We start from the raw sequence: 23,475 nt of genomic DNA on the forward strand, positions 1-23,475 counted from the left end.
ATGTCGTCAAGTAAGTCTCACGTTCCACAATGAGATGCAATACACTGGGTTTCTGACTTGCTAACTTCCCCAGATCAATTCACAGTGGCATCACCGCCAGCGGACGCCATCTCCGCCTTGAAGTTCTCCCCGGATCCCAACTCCACGCGAATCGTTGTTTCGTCATGGGACAAGAACGTTTACCTTTACGACCTGCGCGATGAGAACGACGTGGTGGGAGAGGGCAAGCTGCTTCAGAAATTTGAGCACCGCGCACCGGTACTGGATGTGTGTTTCGGCGAGAATGAGAACGAGGTCTACACGGCTGGTCTGGATTGGGATGTTCGCAAGTGAGTGCTATTCTATATACTGCGCACAAGCCGTGATCAGCTCCGCGAAGCTTCACCATCAAGTGAATATGCTAATTACTCTAGAATTGACCTGAACACATCTGAACAAACTGTCCTAAGCAGCCACGAAGCCGGCGTACGCAACGTCGTTTACAGTCGCGAACACAACCTAGTCATTTCCGGCTCATGGGACTCAACCCTCCACGTGCACCGCCCCGACGCAATCCCCGTCACCGTCCCTCTCCCCTCGAAACCATTCTCGCTCTCTCTAACAGCTACCAAGCTGGTCGTGGCCATGGCGTCGCGATCTCTTCACATCTACGACCTGAAGGCGTTAGCCCTCCTCACAGCACAGGCGGATAGCGCGAGCGAGAATGGAAATAAGGTCGAGATCGAGCCGTGGCAACGGCGCGAAAGTAGTCTGAAGTTCATGACCCGATGCGTTGCCTGTATGCCCGATGACGCCGGGTACGCTTCGTCTAGCATTGAAGGCCGTGTGGCTGTTGAGTGGTTCGACCCGTCGCCTGAGTCGCAAGCGCGCAAATATGCCTTCAAGTGTCACCGCCAGACTGGCGAGGACAATGTCGATGTCGTTTACCCGGTCAATGCGCTCGCATTCCACCCCGTGCATGGCACATTTGCTTCTGGGGGTGGTGATGGTGTTGTGGCTCTGTGGGATGGAATTTCCAAACGCCGTATCCGTCAATATCAAAAGTACACTTCTAGTGTGGCGGCCGTCGCATTCAGTGGCAATGGCAAGTATCTTGCGATTGCAGTCAGCCCTGGTTTTGAGGATGGCAAGGACGATGTGCCGGAGGGTATCGTTAAGATCCATGTCCGCGAATTGGGCGAAACAGAAGCCAAGGGCAAGGGACCCAAATAGGTTCCCGGTTTTGTAAATGTTGAAGGGAAAAGCGAGGTACCCTTGATACCAAACACAATCTAATGACTCAATGCGCAATTTTCTACACGTAGGCATCGATAGCTGGAGTGTACCTTGTCATCAGGTACTAACTTTGTATCCATTTCTCAGCCCGTTCGGGACCTCGCATCTTGGTATCATCTATATGTATCCTATCACTCATAGCATCAAATCCGCAAATCGCCAATCTACTGAATAGCATTGCGTACCGAGACAGAACCATCGGGCATACCAAAGTAAGCAGCAACAGGGCGCTGACCACCAACACCTCCGGCGGCAGTAGCCTGGGGACCGGTCTGGCCGTAGAAGATGCCAACCTCCAGAACACCAGCAATTTGCTTAATCTCGCGCGCAAGACGAGCAACCTCCCAGACGCCGCCGGTGCCGGTTCCATTGAGGCCGCCGTCGAGATCAGCCTGGATAAGCATGGGCGGGAAAGGCGCATCGATGAGGAAGAAGTCCTGGTCAGTCTTCAAGTTGCCCTCCTTAGGGTTGGAGTTGGAGCGGATGGTTGGGTTGATGGAGCCGAGCTCGGTCAGTTTTCTAAGAACGCGGAAGGCGGCAATCGGGGCGACCTCGATAGGGATGTACTTCCAGTTGGTGAGGAGGCGGGATTGAAGCTTGCGGGAGTCTGTTGAGTAGAGACGAAAGTTAGTGAATTCTGTACGGTGGGTTTTTTTGGGTTGTTCGTGTAACTGCAACAGCTGCTTCTGCTGCTACTTATGGAGGGGCCAATTCCTACCAGCGACGCAAATAAACTCCTTCGCTTGCATGGCAACCAGCTTCTCCTGGAAGAGACAGGCACCACCACCCTTAATGCAGTTCAGCTCGTCGTCAACCTCGTCCGCGCCATCAAATGCGACATCCAGGACGGTGCCGCGGGGGATAGCATCGAACTCGACGGCTGTCAACCCCGCGTTGACGATCAGCTGGCGCGACTGGTATCCCGTGGGAACGTAGCGAGTGGCAGTGGTATCGACACCAAGGGCCTTGATTGCCTCGACGACGTAAACAATGGTTGTACCACTGCCGATACCAACCCACTTCGCGTTCTTGGGGTAGTGGTTGGCGACAGCGGTGGTCGCGGCGGCGCGCTTTGCCTCTTCAACGTTGGACATGGTGGACTGCATGCGTGCGGAGAGTGGGAAGGAAGTGCGGCGGAGGGGAAGTGGAAGAGGGAGAGAACGGAGAGGGCGAGGATTGAGGCGAAGATGAAGAGGAGAGAGAAAAGACGAGCAGAGAAGTCGGCCCATGGAGGATTCCGGGGTTAAGTCAAGATGGGCGCTGGTCGATTGCCGTCGAGACTTTCCCATCGGCGTCAAGTGGGGTTGACTATTTACCACGGCTCTACGCTTTTTGGGGCTGTTTTCTCGCAATTTTTGTATGTAATTTAGAGATAGACTGATTATATTTGGGATCACAAAGTTATTGCTCTTCCAATGACTGTGACTCTGCAAAATCCTACCATCCCATCACTGTATACCATCACTCTCACTCTATACAAGCTACTCACTGCCCCGCCGATACAAGCACACGAAATCCGTCCCTCCACACTCACCGGCCCACGCAGTGCATGGACGATTGATTGACGTGGTTTAGTGCGCGCAGCTTCAAGAGCCAACCGGGTGGTTTGTGGTGGAGTCGGTGGGATTGCCATCAACGGAAGGACTAAGCGCTTCTATCAACCCTAGTTTGACTGCCAAAGTCTGCAATACCCTCGAATTAAATCCTCTAGGTGATTCTGTCGACGAGGAAGAATTTGGCGATTGAAGTGGCCGTTGCCACTGCCAGTCTGGACGATCTTCCCTATATCGGCGCGCATAATTTTCCACGATCTGATACTCAGATCCTTGATTCTCGCCCTGAATCAGTTGTGTGGCGAAGTAGACGAACATGCAAAATCCAAGGCAGACAAAATAAACAATGAAAATATTCCTGCTATCATGTAAACCAGCCTTCTCATCAAGATTCCTTGTCCAAATAAAGCCAAATAAACACCGAAAGCAGCCACTGCAGATAAGATTGATGTACCAAGTAAGATGATTGGGGCTGACATGGAGACGACAGATAAAACACCTGGCGTAAAGCATTGTCTCATGAGTGAGTAGTCAAAGGACGCACAGCCATTACTGCGGTCAAAATGTTCAAGATTTAGTTCATCTGACTCACAAGGCTGGAGAAGTTTCCTCTCGGATGTTCTGCCTTCGGGTCCATTCGGATTTGTGAGTACGGGCGATCCGAAGCCAAGCTGGCGTCCTAATTCAAAAGACAGTCTCATAATCTCTAGGTAATCATTGTATATTCTAGGATATCCCCCTCTGATCCAGGCACGAATTTGACGCGCTGTCAAAAGAGGTGCCATAGCGATGTGGTGAGTTACTGCATAGCCGACCGCTGATAGGGATGATATAAGGCTGAAGGCAAATAATGCACGAGTAACCCAATGGGTTTGGCTCAGGTCACTTAAAGAGAGGCCGGTGGTTGATATCTGCGCCACGAGAGCTGCCTATTATTACTTAACGATTAATTCAATCGTCCGGGGTTGGTCAACCCTACCGCCAGCCCTATCGTTGAGCACTCGTCCTGTATCGACTTTCTGAAGTTCAGCGCTTCTTGGGAACTTAATTTACTAAGAATTCGAGCTTCGGTTTTCCAAGCACTTGAGCTCCCAAAAGAGTCACTGCAACCCCAGAGGTTCCATATAGACGGAACAGAGATGAAGTGCGTTGGGCATTGCTTTCTGGCAGCTGTACGATTGCAATCGCAGCCTGTAACCACACTAGAATCGAGGCCTTGACAGAGAATTCGACAGCCTTCAAAGGCCCTTTACCACGCAGAGTTATTCTAGGTGACATTTTTATGTGTATCAAATTCGACAATGGCTGAATGCCCACAAACATCTCTATGGGCCGCGACCGTTCATGAAAACGAGCATGTCGCCACGTCAATTCGCAAAAAAGCAACTCTCCAAAATGCTCCGATTCAGCCATGCACATACTTCAATCCTCGAAGAAAGCGTAACAGAATCTTGACGATATATTGATCAAGTTCCAATGTAATCTATTCCCTTCCCCCTCCCCCCAATCGAGGATTTTCTTGTGGCAATATCCAGGGCGATATACATACAAGATTGACGCCTCAGAGATCAGGCACGAAATTAGCCCACCTGCCCGCTTAGTCAAAACGACTGCGCATCAACAACGCCGCAACGTACCTCATCAACAATCAAACAGGGTACAGAGTTTCAATTTTGGTGAACACAGATCTCTGGATATTAGCAAGGCTGGCTTATCTCACTTAATTTCCACCCCCAAAATCCCCCACATTTCATCCCCAACCCCGCCACATCATACCATGACGGACGCCTTCCCCGCGACCCTGGCAGCGCCAACCTCCAAGGAGCGCAGATATGATCGACAGCTCCGACTATGGGCCGCTAGTGGCCAGCAAGCTCTTGAAGATGCCCGCGTTCTACTGGTGAACTCGGATGGCCCTCTTGGGTCTAGCAGCACTGGAGTCTCGGGCGTGGCGGGCGTTGAGACGCTCAAGAACCTTGTTCTGCCTGGCATCGGTGGCTTCACCATCGTCGATCCCGCGACTGTCACCGAACCTGATCTGGGTGTAAACTTCTTCCTCGAACAGGACTCTCTTGGCAAGTCTCGTGCCGATGAAACATGCCGTCTACTCCGAGAGCTGAATCCCGATGTGCAGGGATATTCCTATTCAAAGGTACACCATCGCCCTCACTTTTAGAACCACAATAACTAACACCCTTTCAGCCAATCACCGAACTACTTCAAGATCCAGCATTTCTCCCCCAGCATAAGCTGATCATTATCTCCGGTCCAGCCAAGCGCTCTACGCTGGATCCGCTTTGCCTCGAGGCCCAGGAATTGGGCATCCCAGTACTTTACACACACTCGATTGGATTCTATGCCACCTTCTCATCTCAATTGGCCGCAGAATTCCCCATCGTGGAAACTCACCCGGATCCAGAAACAACGCAAGACCTGCGTCTTCTGAATCCCTGGCCTGAGCTCGCCGGCGCAGCAGCAGCCTTGCCTAACCTAGAGACCATGGACGACCACCAACATGGCCACGTCCCATATATCCTCCTTCTACTACACTTTCTCGAGGAATGGAAGCAATCGCACGAAGGCAACGCACCATCAAACTACAAAGAGAAGACCGAGTTCCGCGAATTCGTCCGATCCAAGACCCGCACCGACAACGCCGAGGGCGGCGAGGAGAACTTCGACGAAGCCGTAGCCGCCGTGCTGAAAACTATCTCGCCATTCACCCTGCGCAGCACAATCCGCGAGATTTTCGAAATGAAGAAGTGCCAAACGCTCACCGCTGAGTCGGCCGACTTCTGGATCATCGCATCCGCCATCAACAAATTTTATACCAAGCACAATGTCCTTCCCTTGCCGGGATCCCTCCCAGATATGAAAGCGCAGTCAGCAGACTACGTCTCTCTACAGAACATCTATAAGAGCAAAGCACGCGCCGACGTGGAAGAAGTTCTCTCCACAGTGCGCCAGCTCGAATCACAGCTAAACCGACCAACGGCACCAATCCCAGACCGAGATGTTGAAGTATTCTGCAAAAATGCCGCACACATCAAGGTCGTGCGTGGCCGGGCGATCCCACAAATAAACAGCAACAGTGATCCCGAAACGCTCAGCTCGATTCGCAACCAGCTAGCCTTGGGCCAATTGGGTCTACCAGAGTCGCTTGTTTCTGTTTTCATCGCAACCCAGGTCCTCGATGCGGTTGTTGATGAAATTCAAAGTTCGTCGCAGAATAGCTCGCTCTCCGTCGATGACGAGGCTCTCTGGAAGAGTCATACTGAGCGGATTATGGCTCTGTTGCAGAGAGATGATCCCACGCCGTTGGATGAGGAGGCGAGGGAGTCTATCGAAAATGCTATCATGGAATTGCGGAGGGCGGAGGGGGGGTGAGTTGCACAATATTGCTTCTCTGGCTGGCGGTCTTGTTGCACAGGAGGCTCTCAAGGTGTTGACCAGACAATATGTTCCCATGGATAATACTTGTGTCTTTGATGGGGCCCGCAGTCGGAGCGAGATGTACAGGCTGTGAGGAATTGGCTATGATGCCTATTCGATGGGGGTATTCCTACGAGGGAACTCTAGGTGTAGCCTGAGGATATAGGCGTTATGAATTATGAGTGATTGAGTGATATTCGCCGCTAGAAACAAAATACCAAGCAAGATGGCTTGGGGTGGATTAAGACTCGATTCGATTCATTCCATCGTAGCATTTTGTACATCGGGGTTTAAGCAAGTGCCAGAGCTTCAGAGTCTTTCGCAATTCTCAATGACTCAGACTATCAACATCCACGGTTTTTATTGATAAACCGCGGGTGACATGGTCACGGTCACTTAATCCTTCATGGCCGGCTTCATCTCTAGAGCAGGGTGGGAAAAGCGAAATTTACCCCTAGGTTGTATCCCCGTCTGCTGAGGAAAAGCGGCCAACTTGGTGCTGATATTGGTGTTGGAAGAAGCGTTCTAGGTGTGTTTTTCACACTGCAGGTCCGCGTTATAAGCCTCCCGCATCACCTCTTCTTTCCACGAAAATTTCCATTCCGTTTGTTTCCCATCGAAGCAATCTGCGTCTCGTACAGCTTTTCTTTTCCGAATGCCGCATCAGCAATTCTTAGATAGCTCACAATGCCTTGATCCACCACCGCCATGACAACATTGCGATAACCGTGTCGCAGACGCATATAGACTAATCGCTTCATCTTCTCGCCGTTCGGTGGGTCCAGCGGTGTACTTTCCAGCAGTGCACCGAGTTGAGCGAGAGTAGGAATCGAGGCTGTCTCGCGTGTATTTACCACAGCAATGCGGAAATCCGGAACTGGCCAGGCGGACTTCTTGATCGGGGTAGAAGGTCTGTAGGCGTGGAACACCACTCGGAATGGAGGGGTCGTGTCGAGGGGATCTCTATCAATTGCGAGACTGGGGTCGTACCATGGGATCATGGCCAGTTGGCGGTAAATGTTATCTGCGTAGCTGGTTAGAAGAGGGATGGAAGCAGCACTGGGGGGGGGGGGGATAGAAGAGAAACTCACTATAGTTGCGATGCATGCCACATCCCACGACCGGACCAGCCGCCGTAGACCTAGTGGAGAAAGGATCTTGAGCCCAGCTAAAAAGCTGCTCCAAAATACCCGCCAGACCGGCCCCACGCTTCAGAGGACGCTGCGAAGCACATTCTTGATTTTGATCCTTCAGTCCCTCCACCTGCGCAGTTTCATCCCAGCCCGGAGCCCGAGTCAGCGCATACCCAGTCCGCTTCAATCCAGTGTAGACAGTATATCGCTCCAGCGTAAGTCCAGATCGGCCCATAAAACACGCATAAGCCGCCTGCAAACTCATCGGGATAGACAATTCCTCAGGGCCCTCATCATCCGGTGCAGCGGTCATTTCAATCGGCCAGCGAATATCCAAGCTCCCGCGCTCAATCAAGAACAGCGCTTCTTCGGGCAATAACCAGACTCTATTCCAACGATCCGACTGGCCCATATTTTTGAAATACTGGCCCTTCGGATTAGGCACGTAGACACAGCTATCCGGATGTACATTTGCACCGACACCCTTGTCGCCAAATCTGGCTGGATCTTCGATATCGATACCGGGCGGGGGCGTAGGACCATCTGGCGCATAAAAGGCAATAACCCTGGTGTTGAGGTTATGCAGACGGGGATGCGCGAGGGCATCGTGCATTGCCTCGCGGGATTTGGAGAGGACATCGGCTTGGTGTTCGGTTGGATTTGGTTCGAAGTCTTTTTCGCCGCGTTTTGGGAGGCCGGGTGAGGATGTGTCGGTTAGACTAGAGGGGAGACTTGAGTATTAGCATTGGCTTGGAGAGGGTGCGCTGCATTGCGCGCATACAAATTGAGGTGACTCAGTAAGCGGAAGTCCTGAGTCTCGTCAGAGAGGTCGGTCTCGACTTGAGTTGGCTCGACCGAGGTGCCACGGACGGCGTCCTCGTCTTTGTCTTCCATGGCGCCAGTTGGATGACCAGGTCAGGTCAATTCTGGCGAGGTAAGCTTTGGTGAGCTTTGGCTGGGGTGGTGTAGAAGTGGAATGTGGTGGAGGTCCCACTGACTACGAAGAAAATCGGGGATTGGGGTTTATCGATAAGAGGTGGCCCGATAAGATGGGAGTCCGCCATCCGCCATCCACGAGTTTGCACATCCATGGATTGAACTCCAGTTGAACATGACATGCACGGATCCATCAGTCAAGGACTACAATGAAACTCTCCGAAAGGTACTAGTAACTTGAACATTGTCCCCACCCCAACTTGAAGGGTCCGGAATTCAATCCATTTGTGCTGCAGCTCACAATATATATTCAGATATCAAGGAGTCTCGAAAATGCCCTTGAAACATTCGGCCCTTCGTCAATCCAATACTATGCCATCCTTGAACTTCTCCATGACTGTCTAGGCGATATCGAGGAAGCAAAGAAAGCGCCATTCCAACCAACTGTCGACCCGGATGTGCTCAGCTTAGCGATGGGATTCCTGAAGATTGCAGAGTAGCCCAAGCGGGGCTGGATTTGCCTTTCCTAAGGTTGCCTTTGCTTTTTTGATACCCCCACACACATGCGCACTAGGCACTTGATTACTACTACTACTACTACTAGTATATTGGTAGGAGTACAATATGACCGAGGCTGCCCAGAAGTGAAATTGGATATATTGGATATATTGGACCATTATTGCATTTAAATTAGCCATCCATGGATTTACATTGAGTTTACTTGCTGAAGCTCAAGCTCAAATACTAGAACGCGGAAGCAAGCAAGTTATGCCTCCTGCCCCAAGCCTGGAGCAAGTCTTCAATGCGAGACTGGTCAAAATGCCTCCCAAGGCACAAGGCACGAAGAAGTGACCCGCAACACCCCCGAATGAACAGGCTTTCGTGAATGCCATGCAACAAACTCCAAGCTCTATGCAATCATAAGACATGATATGGTATGAGGCCTCCGGCCCCGGAGCCGAGGAGCGCAACTCAGTAGTGGCGGCCGTCAGGCTGTCGATGCTATGTAGATCCGATCGACGATGCGATCTCTCTGTTCATTGGCGTCGCCACAAATCGGGTTCAATTAGATGTACTCTGTTGGGTTTCAGAGTGGAATATATTCGGTGTAGATCGTTGTTCGCATAAGCCGTTTCCTCAGTCGATCAATGGTTTCTTCTGGTTACCAACCAGAGCCACGCCCAGATAATTGAGGGCATTGAGGTCGTGTGGTCGAACAATCGCTGGCAGAGGAAGCATTGGGTTGTCTGGATTTACATGGGCTGCATCGCGCGCAGCTTGTTCGATAGCTTCCATTTCTTCCTTGCAGCCTGCGTGGTCGAGTGGACAGACGACGATCGGTTGTCGGATGGTGATATCTCTCGCGGATGTTAAATGAGCCTGTCACATATTATGTTAGCCTTTGAATCCGAAGTATAGAAGACTGGATATTGCTGGAAGACCCACCCGCACTGTGAGGTAGTATTCGATTTTATACAGGCTGGCTGTAGTGGTGAATCCGCTGACGCCATACATCGGAAATGCTGCGCGACTACGCGGCAAGATACCCTCCGAGTCGCGCATGTCCTTGGCGGGAAATACCAAGCCTAGATTCGTCAGGTACCCCGACTGAGGTAATCGGACCCCCACCGCCTCGGTTTTCTTAGTGAGAGTCTTGATCTTGCGCTGGGGCTCGTCGCCCTCGTGGTTGTATATGATCTCCTCGTCAATGCCGATAGTGATCTTGCTGATGGTGACTTTGCGGGCCTTACCCATCCAGTCCTGATTCGGGGACAATTTGACGTATACGCTGACCGGGTCGAGAGGTCCATAGGACCACCGGGGTAATGAGATGGCCAATGTGACCAGGTGATCTGATACGCGCTCTGCTGACTCGGGGCGGTTGTACATGCCGAAGGTGGATAGTGTGTCGTAGCGAGCGATGGGGACGGGAAAGGTATATTTGCGTTGCTCTGACTGGCCTTGTTGTACCATCACCACCATTTCGTAGTATGTTTCGGCCGTGCGACTGGGTAGCTGGAGACTCGCGGGGGGTACTCGCCGAGAGGCATCGCGGCCCCCACGACCAAAGGGGATGAAGAGGACAAATGGAAGGTCCATCGCGATGACTTCCTCGAACTCCTTGCCAGCGGGACATCGAAATAAGAGCATTTCCTTGCCGACGATATCTGCGACTTCCTTTCGAGGTGGAGCAAGGCGTTTTTTGGTGACGGAGTCGGCCGAGGGGTGGATGGTTTCGCGACGAAGAAGGGAGATGGTGACTAGAGAGACATTGACCGGGGCCGATATCCCGATGCTGGGGCGGATCTCGACTTTACCCTCGATTCGAGGCTGCGTGAAGGCGAGATTGATTAGCATACGGTAGTCGAGTCGAGCTCGAGTCTAGGGGATCGGGCCACACAACAGCCCCGGTGGGCGATGAAGGACAAGACGAAAAGGACTTACCATAGTAGCCGAGATGCCCGGGTAGCCGATTAGAAAATTGCCATTTGCCGGACCTGAAACGCGCACGAAGGCGGCCATCTCGAAAGCGCAGTTCCCACACTAGCATGGGCATGCGGTGGAGGAGGCGCAGGGAAGTTGTGGGGAACCGGCAAGCTGGGCCCTGTCGCACAGATCATAGGGGCCTGACCAGAGGCGCAAGATGGCGACGATGAGTTTGGAGGAAGTGGGAGGGAGTGGGAGGGGGTGGAGGAGAGGGTCGTTTGAGATTGAAGGTGAGGTGGAGGGGGTGAGGAAGGGTGAGGCTGATGATGGAGCTGAGCTTGGATGATGTGGATGTGGGGGGGTGAGCCTTGCCGAGTGCAAGGCGCTTAGTATCTACAATGGAGAGTAGTATATATCATACTATCGATCTATTGTTCTAACTTCCATTGATCTATTGATCTATATAACCAAATCAAATCAAATCAAATATAAATATAAATATAAATATAATACAGCCAGTTCTTAGTGTCTCAAGTCCAACCGACGTCATTGCCTGCACATGAGATGTACTGTAGTACTAGTAAGAGTACTACTAACAGTATTCTGTACTCGTAGATGCAAATTATCATTCCTTTCTCCCCTCACCCCCACGCAAATTCTCCATTGATGATCAACAAAGAAGTGTGGACTGGTCCAGGGTGCGGTGGACTGTGGACCATGGGACCTTCCGCGTGCGGCCAAGCTTTCCACTTCCCTGAGTTCGGTTGCCAGGTGCAACACGAACCATGTCATCTTCCCTCCCACATCCTCCCACATCCTAGAATATCTTGATCGCATCTAGTTGTCCTACTATACCACTACCACTCCCACTTCCACTACCATCATGCCTCCCCGTCGCCGCACGGCTGCCTCCGGCCAGTCTACTCTATCCTTCGGTACACAGTCCCGGGTGACCAAACCATCAACTGCTCCTCGCCTGGGGAAGAATCTCGACAAGCCAGCGAGTGGAACTCCGGAGCCCCAGGATGTGATTGTCTCGCAGCCCCCGAATCCCCATGCTGCCGAGCTCGTCGTCCGCCAGCAGGTCAAGCCAGCAACCCAAGAACCTCTCTTGGAGGAGGATAAGCGGGCCTTGAAGATGAGCAAGCAGGACCTGAACCGATATTGGAAGAAGGAAGAACAAGCCCGCTTGGCCCCTCGAGGTGGGTACTGCAAATCGTTAGCGGGGAATTAAACAAAATCACTGACTTCCTTGATTTTATAGTCCACCAAGGGGATCTAGCCATGGAGGAGAAGATTCTCCGCCACTTTGATCTATCAAGTCAATATGGGGTATGATACCCTAACCCCCCTCTCCTATCCCTCCATCTTCCTTATCGCACTCTTTCTACGGAGTCCCGGACCGTGAGGCAGGGAAAATATCGACGATCGTTGCTAACCATCACCAGCCTTGTATCGGTATTGCTCGCATTAAGCGCTGGCGCCGTGCCAATAAGCTCAAGCTCAACCCACCCCTCGAAGTTCTTGCAGTTCTCTTGAAAAATGAGGAGGTCGAGGAACGGGCGCATATGGATGAGTTGCTTTCATAAGAGGTCGGAGTCGAAGACGGTCTTTTTTCAAGGACTCGGAGACGAGCCGAACTACTCGCCGATTGCACCGCAAGATGTTGGGCACTGTACATATAGCAACGAATAATGGAATACAACGAGTCATGAATAAATGGGCGTTCAAAAACCCCTCTCGTCTATCATCGGGAAACTGCATTGTCCCTTCTCAACCGTCGAGCGCCGTATTTGCCCGGATTCCCACATGAAGTGAATATCTGGAATGGGAATATGCTCGACCGAGGCGTGGCGGAGTATCATCTCTCATATGTCACCAGTCTCCAGGGATCATTGAAGGGACTTTGAATCCTGCGAAGATGCAACAGTACTAGTAAGCCTCGAGAGTAGCAGTCAGAAAAGCGGAAATGACAGCCGGGGCTGTACTAGGGTGGTGCTGGGGTCTTAAATTGCAGATTAATCTCGTTTAACCTCGTCGAGATAGTATCCGAGTTGACCACTGCAGGTACTAGTCGGATTGTCGGATATTCTTAGATGACCGAAATTACCCCTGTCTCATCTGGACGGGATGGAAGTTACAATAGAATCCGAATAGGCAAATTTCTTCGATCGGATCTGTCGATCGCTGGGTCCAGCTCTTTTCTAGTTGATCGCCTGCCGTACTCCGTAGATGCTCTCCTCTCCATCTCGTCTCCATCTTTGTTTGTTTCAGCTCCACTTCCCCACCATTTCTCCCCACCAAACCCGGGCCAGCACTTGGGACTTGCTGAAATATTCAAATGTTGGAGACCAGCCGAGCAACGAGTCAACTGAGTCTGGGTGGTTTGTACTCCGTACCTTTCTTTGCAATCTCTCGACGCCGCAGGGTCCACCCCAGCCCCCAACCGCCACCAAACCATTGGCTTCAAAATAGATTAAATCCCTCCATCTAAGCCTGTTCCAGCTCCTGACCCCGTCCAGGCACCTCGTGTGGGACTCTCTGCATTGCACTGTGGCGATACCATCCGCCGAAACAGAACCGTCGTCCCATGTGATCCTCCCTCTACGTTGCCAGGCCTAGCGCTCCTTGGCACCAACAAGAAACAACGGCCATGCCAGTCACAAGAAGGACGAGGAGGCGAGAAGGAGACCTTTGCTCCACCACCGCCGCCACCACCACAAGAATGTCTCACTTAGTTGGACCAAGTGGATGTCTGGCCCTGTTAACCCTGGGATCTGTGCCCTGGCCCTCCGTCCAACATGAGTTCGTTCCTGACCATACCGCAAACAATTCAGGGGAATATACGGAGTACAGAGTTCTTCGTGGGTCAAGAGCCACAGCTGACATTATTGCTTAGCCGATGGCCGATGGTGATCGCGGCCATGCAGGTACGAGGCCCTCCGATCGAGCAAAATGGCTGGTAGGGCGCCCAGGCCGTGATCCTATCTCGCTATCTCGGTCGACTGCGGGCTTTCCCTTCAAAATCCCCCGGACAAACAATCAGTTGAAGACCCACGGACCCCAATTGTTCCTCCCCGCGGACCCACCCCCGGTTGGCCCCATGCAAAACAGGCTCGGGGGCCCGGATCATCCGAGTTGCCTGGCAGATCAAAGAAATTGAATTGATCTTCTTGCTGCTAAATAAAACTTCCAATGGTGATCGCCGTGGCCCGAAATGGCCCAGAACGCGTAATCATACTCAGCCGAATGTGTCCGACACCCTTTGTGTGACATACCAGAACAATAACCGTTATTAATGGATTGATGGCGCTGATGGGCTGACGGGTGTCGGCCAAGGGCCTACTTTGGGATAGTTGGATGCTACGCTACCAGAACCCTGTCGTTTGCCCTGCCAGTGTTCGCGTATCTGATTGGGTCTGAGTTCCCCGGATTTGCTTCGGACTGGTACTTCCGTGACATGAAAAGGGTCCACTCGCTGAGCAGTTCTCGACCATGTCTCGCGGGGTACTCTTGTTCCTTGGTCAGATGCCTCCCCCCAAAATCAGTGTGGTTTGCAATGACTGGAGGAACTGTAGATTTTTACCTGCATGCAAATCTAGAGGATTGCGTATGCAACAGCTTGGCTTGTACGAAGTACTATCTGGGTTTTTGCTGCAGTCGTCCCGTGGATTTACCGTATTGTGGGTGTGCTGTTCTACCAAACCTGATACTTACAGGATACTCTGCAGGATCTGCAGAAGCAATCCCAATCCCGCATGTGCTACCACCATATTGTCTGGTGTTTGGATCACCTCAAGGTCTGGCCACCAGTAGAAAGTGGAAATTAAAGCCTGCCGTGCGACTAGCTCAAAGACACCTGCATTGGCTAGTATGCTTACACTAATCCAGGTCCTCTTCTCCATATCCGCCCAACCCCGGTCTGATGGGGCCGTCGTGAATCGCGCGGACCTTTGATACGCACATCGCATACCGAATACGCAGTCTATAGGCCAGCCCCCCGAGCGATATTAATTTACCCCTCTACTCAATCGGGTGCATGAAGCCAGGATCCGGCGCCCGCCATGGTGGCTTGGCCTGCAATGAGACGCCCCAATTAGGAAATGGGTGATCTGAGTCAACCGCGGCCATGGGCTCTTCTCGATTCTCGCTTCTTTGTACAGCGGACATGTGATGTTTATAGTTAGTGCTACCCTGAGCGGAGCCCACGGCACCATATCAAAGCTTATAAAAGGGCAGATGCACCCCAACCTTGGATGAAGCTCTTCTTATTACTCGACTACCCACCTCATTCGTTATCATCAACTGTCGTTTCCGGCACGCTTTATTATAATCCCTTTTCAGAAGAGTTATCATTATAATCAACAAGATGCAGTTCTCCCACGCTCTGATTGCCCTCGTTGCCGCCAGCCTGGCCAACGCTCAGCTCCCCGATGTCCCCGCGTGCTCGGTATGACTCTGAAACGTGTGAAGATTCAAAAGTTGGCCAAGTATACTAACGATACACTAGCTTAACTGCTTCGTCACCGCTCTGACCACTGATGGTTGCTCGGCGTTGACCGACTTTGCCTGCCATTGCCAGAAGACCTCCCTGGTCAGCAGCATCACTCCCTGCGTCCAGAAGGCCTGCCCGGTTTCCGACCAGATCTGTAAGTTCCTTGAGATATCAACCTATCCTCCCCACTCCTCTTCCACTATGTTAAGTCATCGTTTACTAACTGTCACCAGCCGTTTCGAACGCCGTCGTCGCGCAGTGCAAATCCGCCGGCCACCCCATCGTCGTTCCTCCCATTGAGACCTCCAAGACCTCTGAGACCTCTGCCACCGAGACCTCCTCTGGCTCTGAGACCACTGCCACTGCCACTGGCTCCGGCTCCAGCTCTGCCTCTGCCACCGAGACTGGCTCTGCTACCAACACTGGCTCTGCCACTGGCACTGGTGCCACCACTGGTGCCACCACCCCCGGCTCCACCCCCTCTGGCTCCGGCGCTGCTGGCTCTACCCCAGCTGGCACCTCCACCCCTCTGGTCACCAAGACTAGCGGTGGCTCCGGCGGCTCTGGCGCTGCCACCACCTCCCCCGCTTTCAACGGTGCCTCCGGCGTCAAGGGCAACATGGCTGGTGTTGCTGCCATTGCTGCTGCCGCTGCCTACATCCTGTAAATATACATACCTTAATCTGTGCTGTTGTTGACCTCGCCGTCGGTTCCTTCGATAGGCATAGCAGCACGTTGTATCATTGGCCTGCGGTGGAAGCGGTTGCAATAGTGACTCTGTATAGTGGACTTAATATAACTGCCCAGGTGGGGCCTTAAAGTTGCGATATTCTTCTTCAATCCTATTCTATAGTGAATTTACCTTGATTATTTTCAAGTTCTGAAGATCTTAAATCTATATAAATCTAAATCTAAATCTAAATTTGATCGACAGTCAATCAAATGTTGGTCACCTTAAACGCCCCACTTTGATCGACCACGCAATGGGCACACAATGGGGCGAAGCCAAGGCGCCGCCCCTTGACATCTCCCACGAGTCACGAAATGCAACACCCTATACTCGGCAGCAGGAATCGGCAACACGACTAATGCTCATACCCCGAGTGGAAAAGTAGTTCCAGATGGGGTTCAGGGGAAAACCATCGTCAGGGTGCGCACCTTGTCGTCAACGACGCATCAAGGTAGGCACGAGATTCTAACGAGGTTTTGATCTGAGCTCATTCATTTCACCAGTGCGATAGAAAATCCCCTGCATGTACGCAATGCCTCAGGGTTCAAGGAAAATGCCATGGATACCGCGAACGACTGGACTTGATGTTCATGCACCAAACAGACACCACTGTCAAAAAGGCAAATCCACGCTCATCGAAATCGAAACTGGATTTCCCGAGTTCTTCCCAATGTGATGAGAATGAAAAACACGATGATTACTATATACCCGACCAAATGATCGGCCCAATCCAGATGCAGCATTTTCTAGAGCCCATTGGCTCAAGAGCTGTTAATCTTTTCATGTTTGCGTTTTCTGGCGGCGTCTACCTGGACTACCTGCCAGCTATGTACGGCTATCAAGCGAAACCCGGCTGCTTGCACATGAGTCTCGAAGCTGCAGCCCTGGCTTATATGGCAAATGAACACCACCGAAAAGATCTGCGGGAGATGGCACTACAAAGCTACGGCGCTGCATTATCACAAACGAATCACGCATTACAAGATCTCAAACCGACCATGAAACTAGAGACAGCGACGTCCGTACTCCTTCTAGCTCTATTCGCAGTGATATCGCCTCAAAATTCGAATGAGCCACAAAATATTTGGTCAGAGCATGTGCGTGGAGCCCTGGCGATACTGGGTTCTTGTGGCCCCGAAATGTTCAACAGTCTATCTTCCCAGGGCATTCTCCACCATGTCATTTCAACTGTCCAAATTGATTGCCTGGATCGTCGTGTTAAGATGCCTCCTCAACTCAAAGCTTTATATGCTTTGTCATGGCTGAATCCTGGACCTCAAGTACAACTTTGGTCTCTGGTAGACCGCCTTGCTGAACTCACTGCATCAATTGAAAGAACACCTACATGTCTATCAGACATCGAAAAAATACGCGATCTCGACTTGAGCTTTGAAGAGTTAATGAAATCCATGCCAGAAGCCTACAGCAATTGCTTTGAATTCGAGGAATGCCCAACAACCGCTACTCACTTATCGGAAGGAGAGAATATTGAGCGAATCCCAGTTCTCAAGTTTGCTAGCCACAGAATGGCCCAGAGATGGAATACGCTACGGCTACTACGCTTACGCAGCATAGATCTCCTCACATCCGCAACGTCTGCTTATCTGTCCTCCGTCCCAGCGGGGACTCATTTGGATGGGGATCTCGAATTATGCCTCCATAATGCATCTGAGACAGCGAAACAAATTACTATAGAGATTTGCGCAACGGTACCGGAACATCTCAGACCTGATCAGTTTAGAAGATGCGATATTATGGGCGTGGCAGAATCTGCCTGGGCGCGATCGCTTGGATGGCCACTAAGCATGGCAAAGGCTACTCCACATAACTCAGAGGCCCTAAAAAACTATATCGAGAGACAAATTCGAGTAATTGCGGGAATTTCGAGTATACACAACCTAGATATTCAAAGGGGCTCACAGGCTGGCTCGCCTTTTATGGATGGGTAAGTTGCGCTTTGCCCCATGCAAGAGTCGAGTGTTTTCTTTTACTAACATTTATTTCTAAAGAGTACATACAATATATCTCTCGTGAATGCCCAATTCTCCTGCAAATAGTGAATAATAAAGAAATCGATAGAAGCCCATCCTAGAAAGGAGATCCATTGCTCAGCTGCGGCGCAACGTTACGCGGAAAGCGGAAAGTGTCACCTCATCCACAACCGAGTTAGAGTCATCAGTAGCCTTCCAAAAGACGAGCTCATTCACGGGGATTTTGCCATAGGATAGGGGGTCAATATTGACAACGCAGTAATCATTCCAGACAGTCGTAGCATTGGTGGGATGCTCGTAATCATCAATAACATTGATAAACCGCCAAATATCACCAATCCGACCATCGGACGATCGCTTGGTGCGAAAGGTTGGCATCAATTGAAAGTACAGATCCCCGGTGGTACCGGCTTTTTTCGATACAAAACTACCGAGTGCCGCGAGAACCTCTGTCGAGTTGGAGACCCAGGAGGTGATATGGAGGGCCCTGGCATCGCTGTGAGAGAAGGTGATTGAAGAGTTCAACTTCTTATCAGTTGAAATGTAGACACCCCCATAGTTGTCGTTCAGCTGGCCCTGGGCTTCAGATTCCGCCGCAATGACGAGTGGATTGAGGACTGTTGTGTAAAGGTTGCTCAACCCAGCGAGCTCACCGGCAACGGACATGAAAATGACCAGGTCATATTGCGGAATGATGATGCTATAGCTGTAATATCCTTCCAAGCCCCCACCTTTTGTGTAGAAAGTCACCGGGCGGTTGGTATTGGGAAGAATTTCCGTGCTGCGGAATATTTCCCAGGGATATCCGAGGAGTGAGTGTGAGCCAGAGTTCCAGGCACTGGGTTGGAACCAGTTGATCGTAGGCGTAATTTTGTCGTGGTTTTTGAGGGTCCATCGAAGGAATTTCATCATGTCAGAGGAGGTACTATACATCCCACCGGAACTTTGTAAAATATCAGCATGCGATCAATCAAGAGAGATTGAATATCAGGGCTTCATAAACTTACGGGATACCGACAGCCAGGTAGTAGCCCCAGTAGGAGCCTGGTCCAGCATTTGCGGCCACAGAATCGTCGGGAACCTTGAATGTACTATCTTTCATACCGAGAGGCTTCAAGATAGATGTGCTTATGTAGTCCTCGTATTTGACACCAGTGACATTGCTCAGTATCTCCCCAAGAATATCGTAGCCCACATTGCTGTATGAAGTTTCTTTCTGTGGTGTAAACACTAGATTAACTTGGTGGAGGTCGTTATTTAAATCTAGTAGGATTTAAGTCAGTTGTTGTTCAATAAAGCGTAGGTTTCTCTCAACATACCAGCAGCGGTACATGGGTTGGTCCAATTACTATACAATCCGCATTTAGGTAAATTGTTGAGCTGGGCCGCAGTAACTGAAGGTAATCCAATGACAGATGGATCGGCCAGGGTGAGAAGTAGATCCTCGTCATCGACTGTTTGAAATTTTAGTTGATTTTTAAACAGGTAAATTTCCAACGGAGAAGATACTGACAGTTATCTGGCAATCCACCGGCATGTGCAAGCAATGATCGAATCGTTATGCCCTTCCATGAAATCTCGCTAGATCCGTTCGCCAGCGAAGAGACATACTTTGTCACTTCATCGTCAAGGTTTAATCTCCCGAGAGATTCTTGTTTGAGAATCCCCAGAGCAGTGAACATCTTTGTGCCGCTAGCAATCCGGTATACCGAGGAGCCATTAATAGGGCTACCGCCTAGGGACTTATCGGTGTGGTACTTTGTATAGAGAGTTTTTCTTGACGACGAAATCTCCAACGAAAAGGACGTTTGCGCAAACTCTCCGGCATTGATGAGGCTGTCGAGATTCTTGGTAATTTCACGCAAGGGCTCTCTCAGAGTATCCTTCCCATAATTGGGCACAGGATAGGATATCTCCGGCTCACAGGCTGCATAAGCGAAATCTAATCCCGCTAGGAAAAGACTTGTTGAAAGAAGTAGCTTGATTAAAGGTGTCATGCTGGTAGCTGATAGATCAAGTGTTCGAAAAAGCTAAGTTGTCGGGATACCACGAGCTTTATATGCCAACGAGCGGAAGGCATAATATTTAACGAGTCCAAATGTATTCCTGGGTTCCCTTAATATCTCCAAAAAGGCACCAGAATTCTACTATTTTTAGGAATCTGCCCTGAGATCGTAGTGGCTTATGCTACGGTATTTTGACTGGAGCGCCCGTATCCTAGAAATCTATCAATTTGCGACAGTATAACTAGGCTACCAGTTTTTACCTCACTGCTAGCCTGAGACTAATGACATGTATACCAGATTGAGCGAAGCTTCTCTCCACCTTATTTTGAAAAACCGGGGCCACGACGGCCCCCACTTGACAGATAGTAAGTTTCAAACGCAGTTAGGCTTCTTTCCAGCTTACATCCGGTTTAGGTTAGGGTAATCCCTCTCAGGCGAGATCATTCGTCCTATCGTATTTTCTCGATGTTTTAAAGAAAACGCGCAAATGAGTGATTTTGTGGGCTTTGCAATGCCCTGCCGGACCCACGATATGGTAGTCACCGTGCTCGAACACAGCCACCATGACGGCTGTCCTTTATAAATAAAGCATACCGTATTACGAGTCATGTTGAATTTCCATACATCGACTGACTCACCTCGAATTTATTGCAAAATAACTAATCGGCGGGTGGTACTAGAATTTTGATGCATTGTGGATTTCAATTTTATTAACTATCGACACTGGGAATAGGAGCCAACTTAACACTTCCAGCGTTGCAATTGGTTTATTCCTGTTTTTCACATATATATTGATATTTTACGTACAGAGCTTTCTTGTAGTTACTAGTAAAGACTCCACTATTTAGTACACATCGCGGGGAGATGACATCAGCGCTCTCGGGATTTTCTTCCTTTCGCTCCCCCAACCTTCCGGTCTCACCTCGCCAAGACAAGTTGTATGCTCTGATTATCCTGAGTATTCTTTCTTGGAGATCACGCCTTATTCGACTCGCCAGCCACCTGCTCACTTACCATGGTCGGCTCCAACGACTCTCCTCGCCGGGCAACTTGTTCGTTGACATGCCCGTACAAGGTAAGTCCCACAAGGTCTCATCGGCATTACCGACTATTTCCATATACTCATCTTCCTACTCACAGGGTGAAGGTCTGCTACAATCCTCCCGATTTAACAAGGGAACTGCATTTTCCGAGGAAGAACGGACTACCTTCAAGCTGCATGGGCTACTCCCGCCAAACCGCCAGTCGTTAGATGAACAGGTCAAACGTGCGTATCAGCAATACAGCAGTCGGCAGGATGATCTAGCCAAAAACACATTTCTGGCTAGTATGAAAGCGCAGAATGAAGTTTTGTACTATAGTGTTTGTGGACCATCCCGCCGCTGGAATCCAATACGGGGAACTTGCATTGACGAAGATCTCAGCTTCTACAAACACATCTCAAAGAGATGTTTAGCATTATCTATACACCGACTGAAGGCGACGCGATCCAGAATTATTCTCGGCTGTTCCGAAAACCTGAAGGGTGTTTCCTCAACATCAAAGACCAAAACATGATCGAGAAGTCACTGGCCAATTTCGGGAATGAAGAAGATATCGATTACATCGTCGTCAGCGACGGAGAAGAGGTAGATTTCAGGGTACCTAACTCCGCTCCTACAAAGGCTAAGGCTCAAGCAGATTCTCGGCATTGGCGATCAGGGTGTAGGCGCCATACTCATCTCAGTTGCCAAGCTTGTGATCACGACGCTGTGTGCGGGTATCCACCCTGCTCGACAGCTTCCAGTCGTGCTGGATTGTGGAACAGATGTATGTATTGTATGCAGCTGCTCGTCCATTGGCACAGCTAACCTTAGACGCAGAATGAAGAGCTCTTGAATGATGACCTGTATTTAGGATTACGACAGCATCGAGCAAGGGGCAAGGAATACGACGATTTTGTGGAAAGATTCGTCAAGAGTGCTCGAAAGCGTTTCCCAAAGGCCTATATCCATTTGTGAGCCAAGGGTGCGCCCCCTCCCCTCAGATCTCAAGCTAATAAAGTCTATGTAGCGAGGACTTTGGTCTCCACAACGCCCGTCGCATCCTGGACAGATATCAATCTCAAATTCCCTGCTTCAATGATGATATCCAAGGCACTGGATGTGTCACTCTCGCTGCCATGATGGCGGCTCTACATGTCAGCGAAGTGAAGATGGTGGATGTCCGCGTGGTGATCTTTGGCTCTGGTACGGCTGGTACAGGCATCGCAGATCAAATTGCCGATACAATTGCAACGGAGACAGGGAAGCCAAAATCCGAGGCATCTAAGCAGATCTGGTATGTTTTCGTGGCCGCGTTAACTGGTGGTTTCCGCTGGAGTTCGTCATCTTATAATTGAGAATAGGTGTATCGATAAATTAGGTCTTCTTTTGAAGTCTCAGGGAGATGATCTGACTCCGGCTCAGATACCATTTGCCCGCGAAGGTGGCGATTGGCAAGGTGGCCAGCATTATGACCTTCTTTCTGTGATCCGGCAAGCCAAACCGCACATCCTCATAGGTACATCGACGAAACCGAAAGCCTTCACAGAAGAGATAATCCGAGAAATGGCAACACATGTGGACAGACCTATCGTGTTCCCACTGAGCAATCCGACGCGCCTCCACGAGGCACAACCCCAGGACCTCTACGAGTGGACCGACGGCCAGGCACTTGTCGCAACAGGCAGTCCCTTTCCGCCCGTTAAGTATGGAGGTGTCGAATATGATATCGGTGAGCTCAGGTCCAGTCCAATCCCAATCTTGAAACTTGTATTAATTCCATGACAGCGGAATGCAATAATTCTACTTGCTTTCCAGGAATCGGCCTCGGCGCAGTCCTCTCGCGAAGTCGTCTTGTATCAAAGAAGATGCTCGTGGCAGCTGTGAAGGCCCTCAAGGCCCAATCGCCCGCCTTGCAAGACCCCAGCAAGCCTCTACTGCCTGATGTTGAGGATGTTCGAGAGATTAGCGTTGATATCGCTGCTGGTGTGATCAAGTGTGCAGTGGCGGAGAGACTTGCACAGCAAGAGGATATCCCATCAGGGGATCTTGAACTCAAGGCATGGATTCGTGAACGGATGTGGGAGGCTGTTTATCAGCCCCTGGTCAAGCCATAGGCCAGTACGAAATGAGGCAAGTCGTAGCGAAGGTCATAACGCTTCTTTCAAGTTCTCCGTCTGAAGTTTGCACTTGAGCAATGCGCACACGATATTTTCTGTGGCTTTTATAAGAACAATTTGAATTCATTGTTATCTTAACTGTCAGTCTTAATTAATCCGAAGTCCTAAAGATGAAATATAACTATGTACAAGAAAAGAAATGGCGTGCTGACGAATGCCGGGAATCCAGTTCACATGGTAAATCTGGACTTGAGTATCAATAAAGTGATGGATTGATGCAGATGCAATATGTTACACGCTTCTCAATGCGGATAACAACTGAATTGAGATGAAGCCTCAGGAGCTTCGGAAATCC

At 50.5% G+C, this 23,475-nt stretch overlaps 11 protein-coding genes across 11 annotated transcripts; 7 read left to right on the top strand and 4 right to left on the bottom strand.

The window, feature by feature from the left end:
- Positions 1-1,212, top strand: N7481_005113 (WD40 repeat domain-containing protein; the record flags this gene model as incomplete). Its single annotated transcript, XM_057264332.1, has 3 exons — positions 1-10; positions 74-329; positions 414-1,212. The coding sequence occupies 3 exons, from the start codon at positions 1-3 to the stop codon at positions 1,210-1,212; spliced, it is 1,065 nt and encodes a 354-aa protein (XP_057122052.1).
- Positions 1,213-1,439: 227 nt separating this feature from the next.
- Positions 1,440-2,369, bottom strand: N7481_005114 (ribose-5-phosphate isomerase RKI1; the record flags this gene model as incomplete). The annotated part of the gene is made up of 2 exons (XM_057264333.1): positions 1,440-1,882; positions 1,994-2,369. 2 exons carry the CDS (start codon positions 2,367-2,369, stop codon positions 1,440-1,442), a joined length of 819 nt encoding a protein of 272 aa, XP_057122053.1.
- A 2,236-nt stretch (positions 2,370-4,605) lies between these two features.
- Positions 4,606-6,354, top strand: N7481_005115 (uncharacterized protein; the record flags this gene model as incomplete). The annotated part of the gene is made up of 3 exons (XM_057264334.1): positions 4,606-4,980; positions 5,031-6,211; positions 6,282-6,354. 3 exons carry the CDS (start codon positions 4,606-4,608, stop codon positions 6,352-6,354), a joined length of 1,629 nt encoding a protein of 542 aa, XP_057122054.1.
- Positions 6,355-6,832: 478 nt separating this feature from the next.
- Positions 6,833-8,287, bottom strand: N7481_005116 (tRNA-splicing endonuclease subunit SEN54 family protein; the record flags this gene model as incomplete). The annotated part of the gene is made up of 3 exons (XM_057264335.1): positions 6,833-7,284; positions 7,352-8,112; positions 8,175-8,287. The coding sequence occupies 3 exons, from the start codon at positions 8,285-8,287 to the stop codon at positions 6,833-6,835; spliced, it is 1,326 nt and encodes a 441-aa protein (XP_057122055.1).
- Positions 8,288-8,504: 217 nt separating this feature from the next.
- N7481_005117 (uncharacterized protein) lies at positions 8,505-8,829 on the top strand (the record flags this gene model as incomplete). Its single annotated transcript, XM_057264336.1, has 2 exons — positions 8,505-8,555; positions 8,644-8,829. The coding sequence occupies 2 exons, from the start codon at positions 8,505-8,507 to the stop codon at positions 8,827-8,829; spliced, it is 237 nt and encodes a 78-aa protein (XP_057122056.1).
- A 637-nt stretch (positions 8,830-9,466) lies between these two features.
- On the bottom strand, positions 9,467-10,852 carry N7481_005118 (arrestin C-terminal domain-containing protein; the record flags this gene model as incomplete). Its single annotated transcript, XM_057264337.1, has 3 exons — positions 9,467-9,709; positions 9,776-10,711; positions 10,775-10,852. 3 exons carry the CDS (start codon positions 10,850-10,852, stop codon positions 9,467-9,469), a joined length of 1,257 nt encoding a protein of 418 aa, XP_057122057.1.
- Positions 10,853-11,639: 787 nt separating this feature from the next.
- N7481_005119 (putative DNA polymerase delta subunit 4) lies at positions 11,640-12,345 on the top strand (the record flags this gene model as incomplete). The annotated part of the gene is made up of 3 exons (XM_057264338.1): positions 11,640-11,958; positions 12,021-12,088; positions 12,205-12,345. 3 exons carry the CDS (start codon positions 11,640-11,642, stop codon positions 12,343-12,345), a joined length of 528 nt encoding a protein of 175 aa, XP_057122058.1.
- A 2,780-nt stretch (positions 12,346-15,125) lies between these two features.
- Positions 15,126-15,918, top strand: N7481_005120 (CFEM domain-containing protein; the record flags this gene model as incomplete). The annotated part of the gene is made up of 3 exons (XM_057264339.1): positions 15,126-15,206; positions 15,267-15,405; positions 15,485-15,918. The coding sequence occupies 3 exons, from the start codon at positions 15,126-15,128 to the stop codon at positions 15,916-15,918; spliced, it is 654 nt and encodes a 217-aa protein (XP_057122059.1).
- A 779-nt stretch (positions 15,919-16,697) lies between these two features.
- On the top strand, positions 16,698-17,930 carry N7481_005121 (uncharacterized protein; the record flags this gene model as incomplete). Its single annotated transcript, XM_057264340.1, has 1 exon — positions 16,698-17,930. The coding sequence occupies one exon, from the start codon at positions 16,698-16,700 to the stop codon at positions 17,928-17,930; it is 1,233 nt and encodes a 410-aa protein (XP_057122060.1).
- Positions 17,931-18,089: 159 nt separating this feature from the next.
- N7481_005122 (serine hydrolase domain-containing protein) lies at positions 18,090-19,969 on the bottom strand (the record flags this gene model as incomplete). Its single annotated transcript, XM_057264341.1, has 4 exons — positions 18,090-18,915; positions 18,980-19,235; positions 19,292-19,426; positions 19,486-19,969. The coding sequence occupies 4 exons, from the start codon at positions 19,967-19,969 to the stop codon at positions 18,090-18,092; spliced, it is 1,701 nt and encodes a 566-aa protein (XP_057122061.1).
- Positions 19,970-20,993: 1,024 nt separating this feature from the next.
- N7481_005123 (NAD-dependent malic enzyme) lies at positions 20,994-23,117 on the top strand (the record flags this gene model as incomplete). The annotated part of the gene is made up of 8 exons (XM_057264342.1): positions 20,994-21,053; positions 21,119-21,340; positions 21,403-21,606; positions 21,659-21,787; positions 21,835-21,974; positions 22,031-22,297; positions 22,365-22,732; positions 22,789-23,117. The coding sequence occupies 8 exons, from the start codon at positions 20,994-20,996 to the stop codon at positions 23,115-23,117; spliced, it is 1,719 nt and encodes a 572-aa protein (XP_057122062.1).
- Between the last annotated feature and the right edge of the window lie 358 nt (positions 23,118-23,475).

This window comes from Penicillium waksmanii, assembly GCF_028829765.1.
Source record: "Penicillium waksmanii strain IBT 27052 chromosome Unknown utg000005l:1.0-5232799.0:1.0-5237142.0, whole genome shotgun sequence".
In the NCBI taxonomy this organism is placed as follows: domain Eukaryota; kingdom Fungi; phylum Ascomycota; class Eurotiomycetes; order Eurotiales; family Aspergillaceae; genus Penicillium; species Penicillium waksmanii.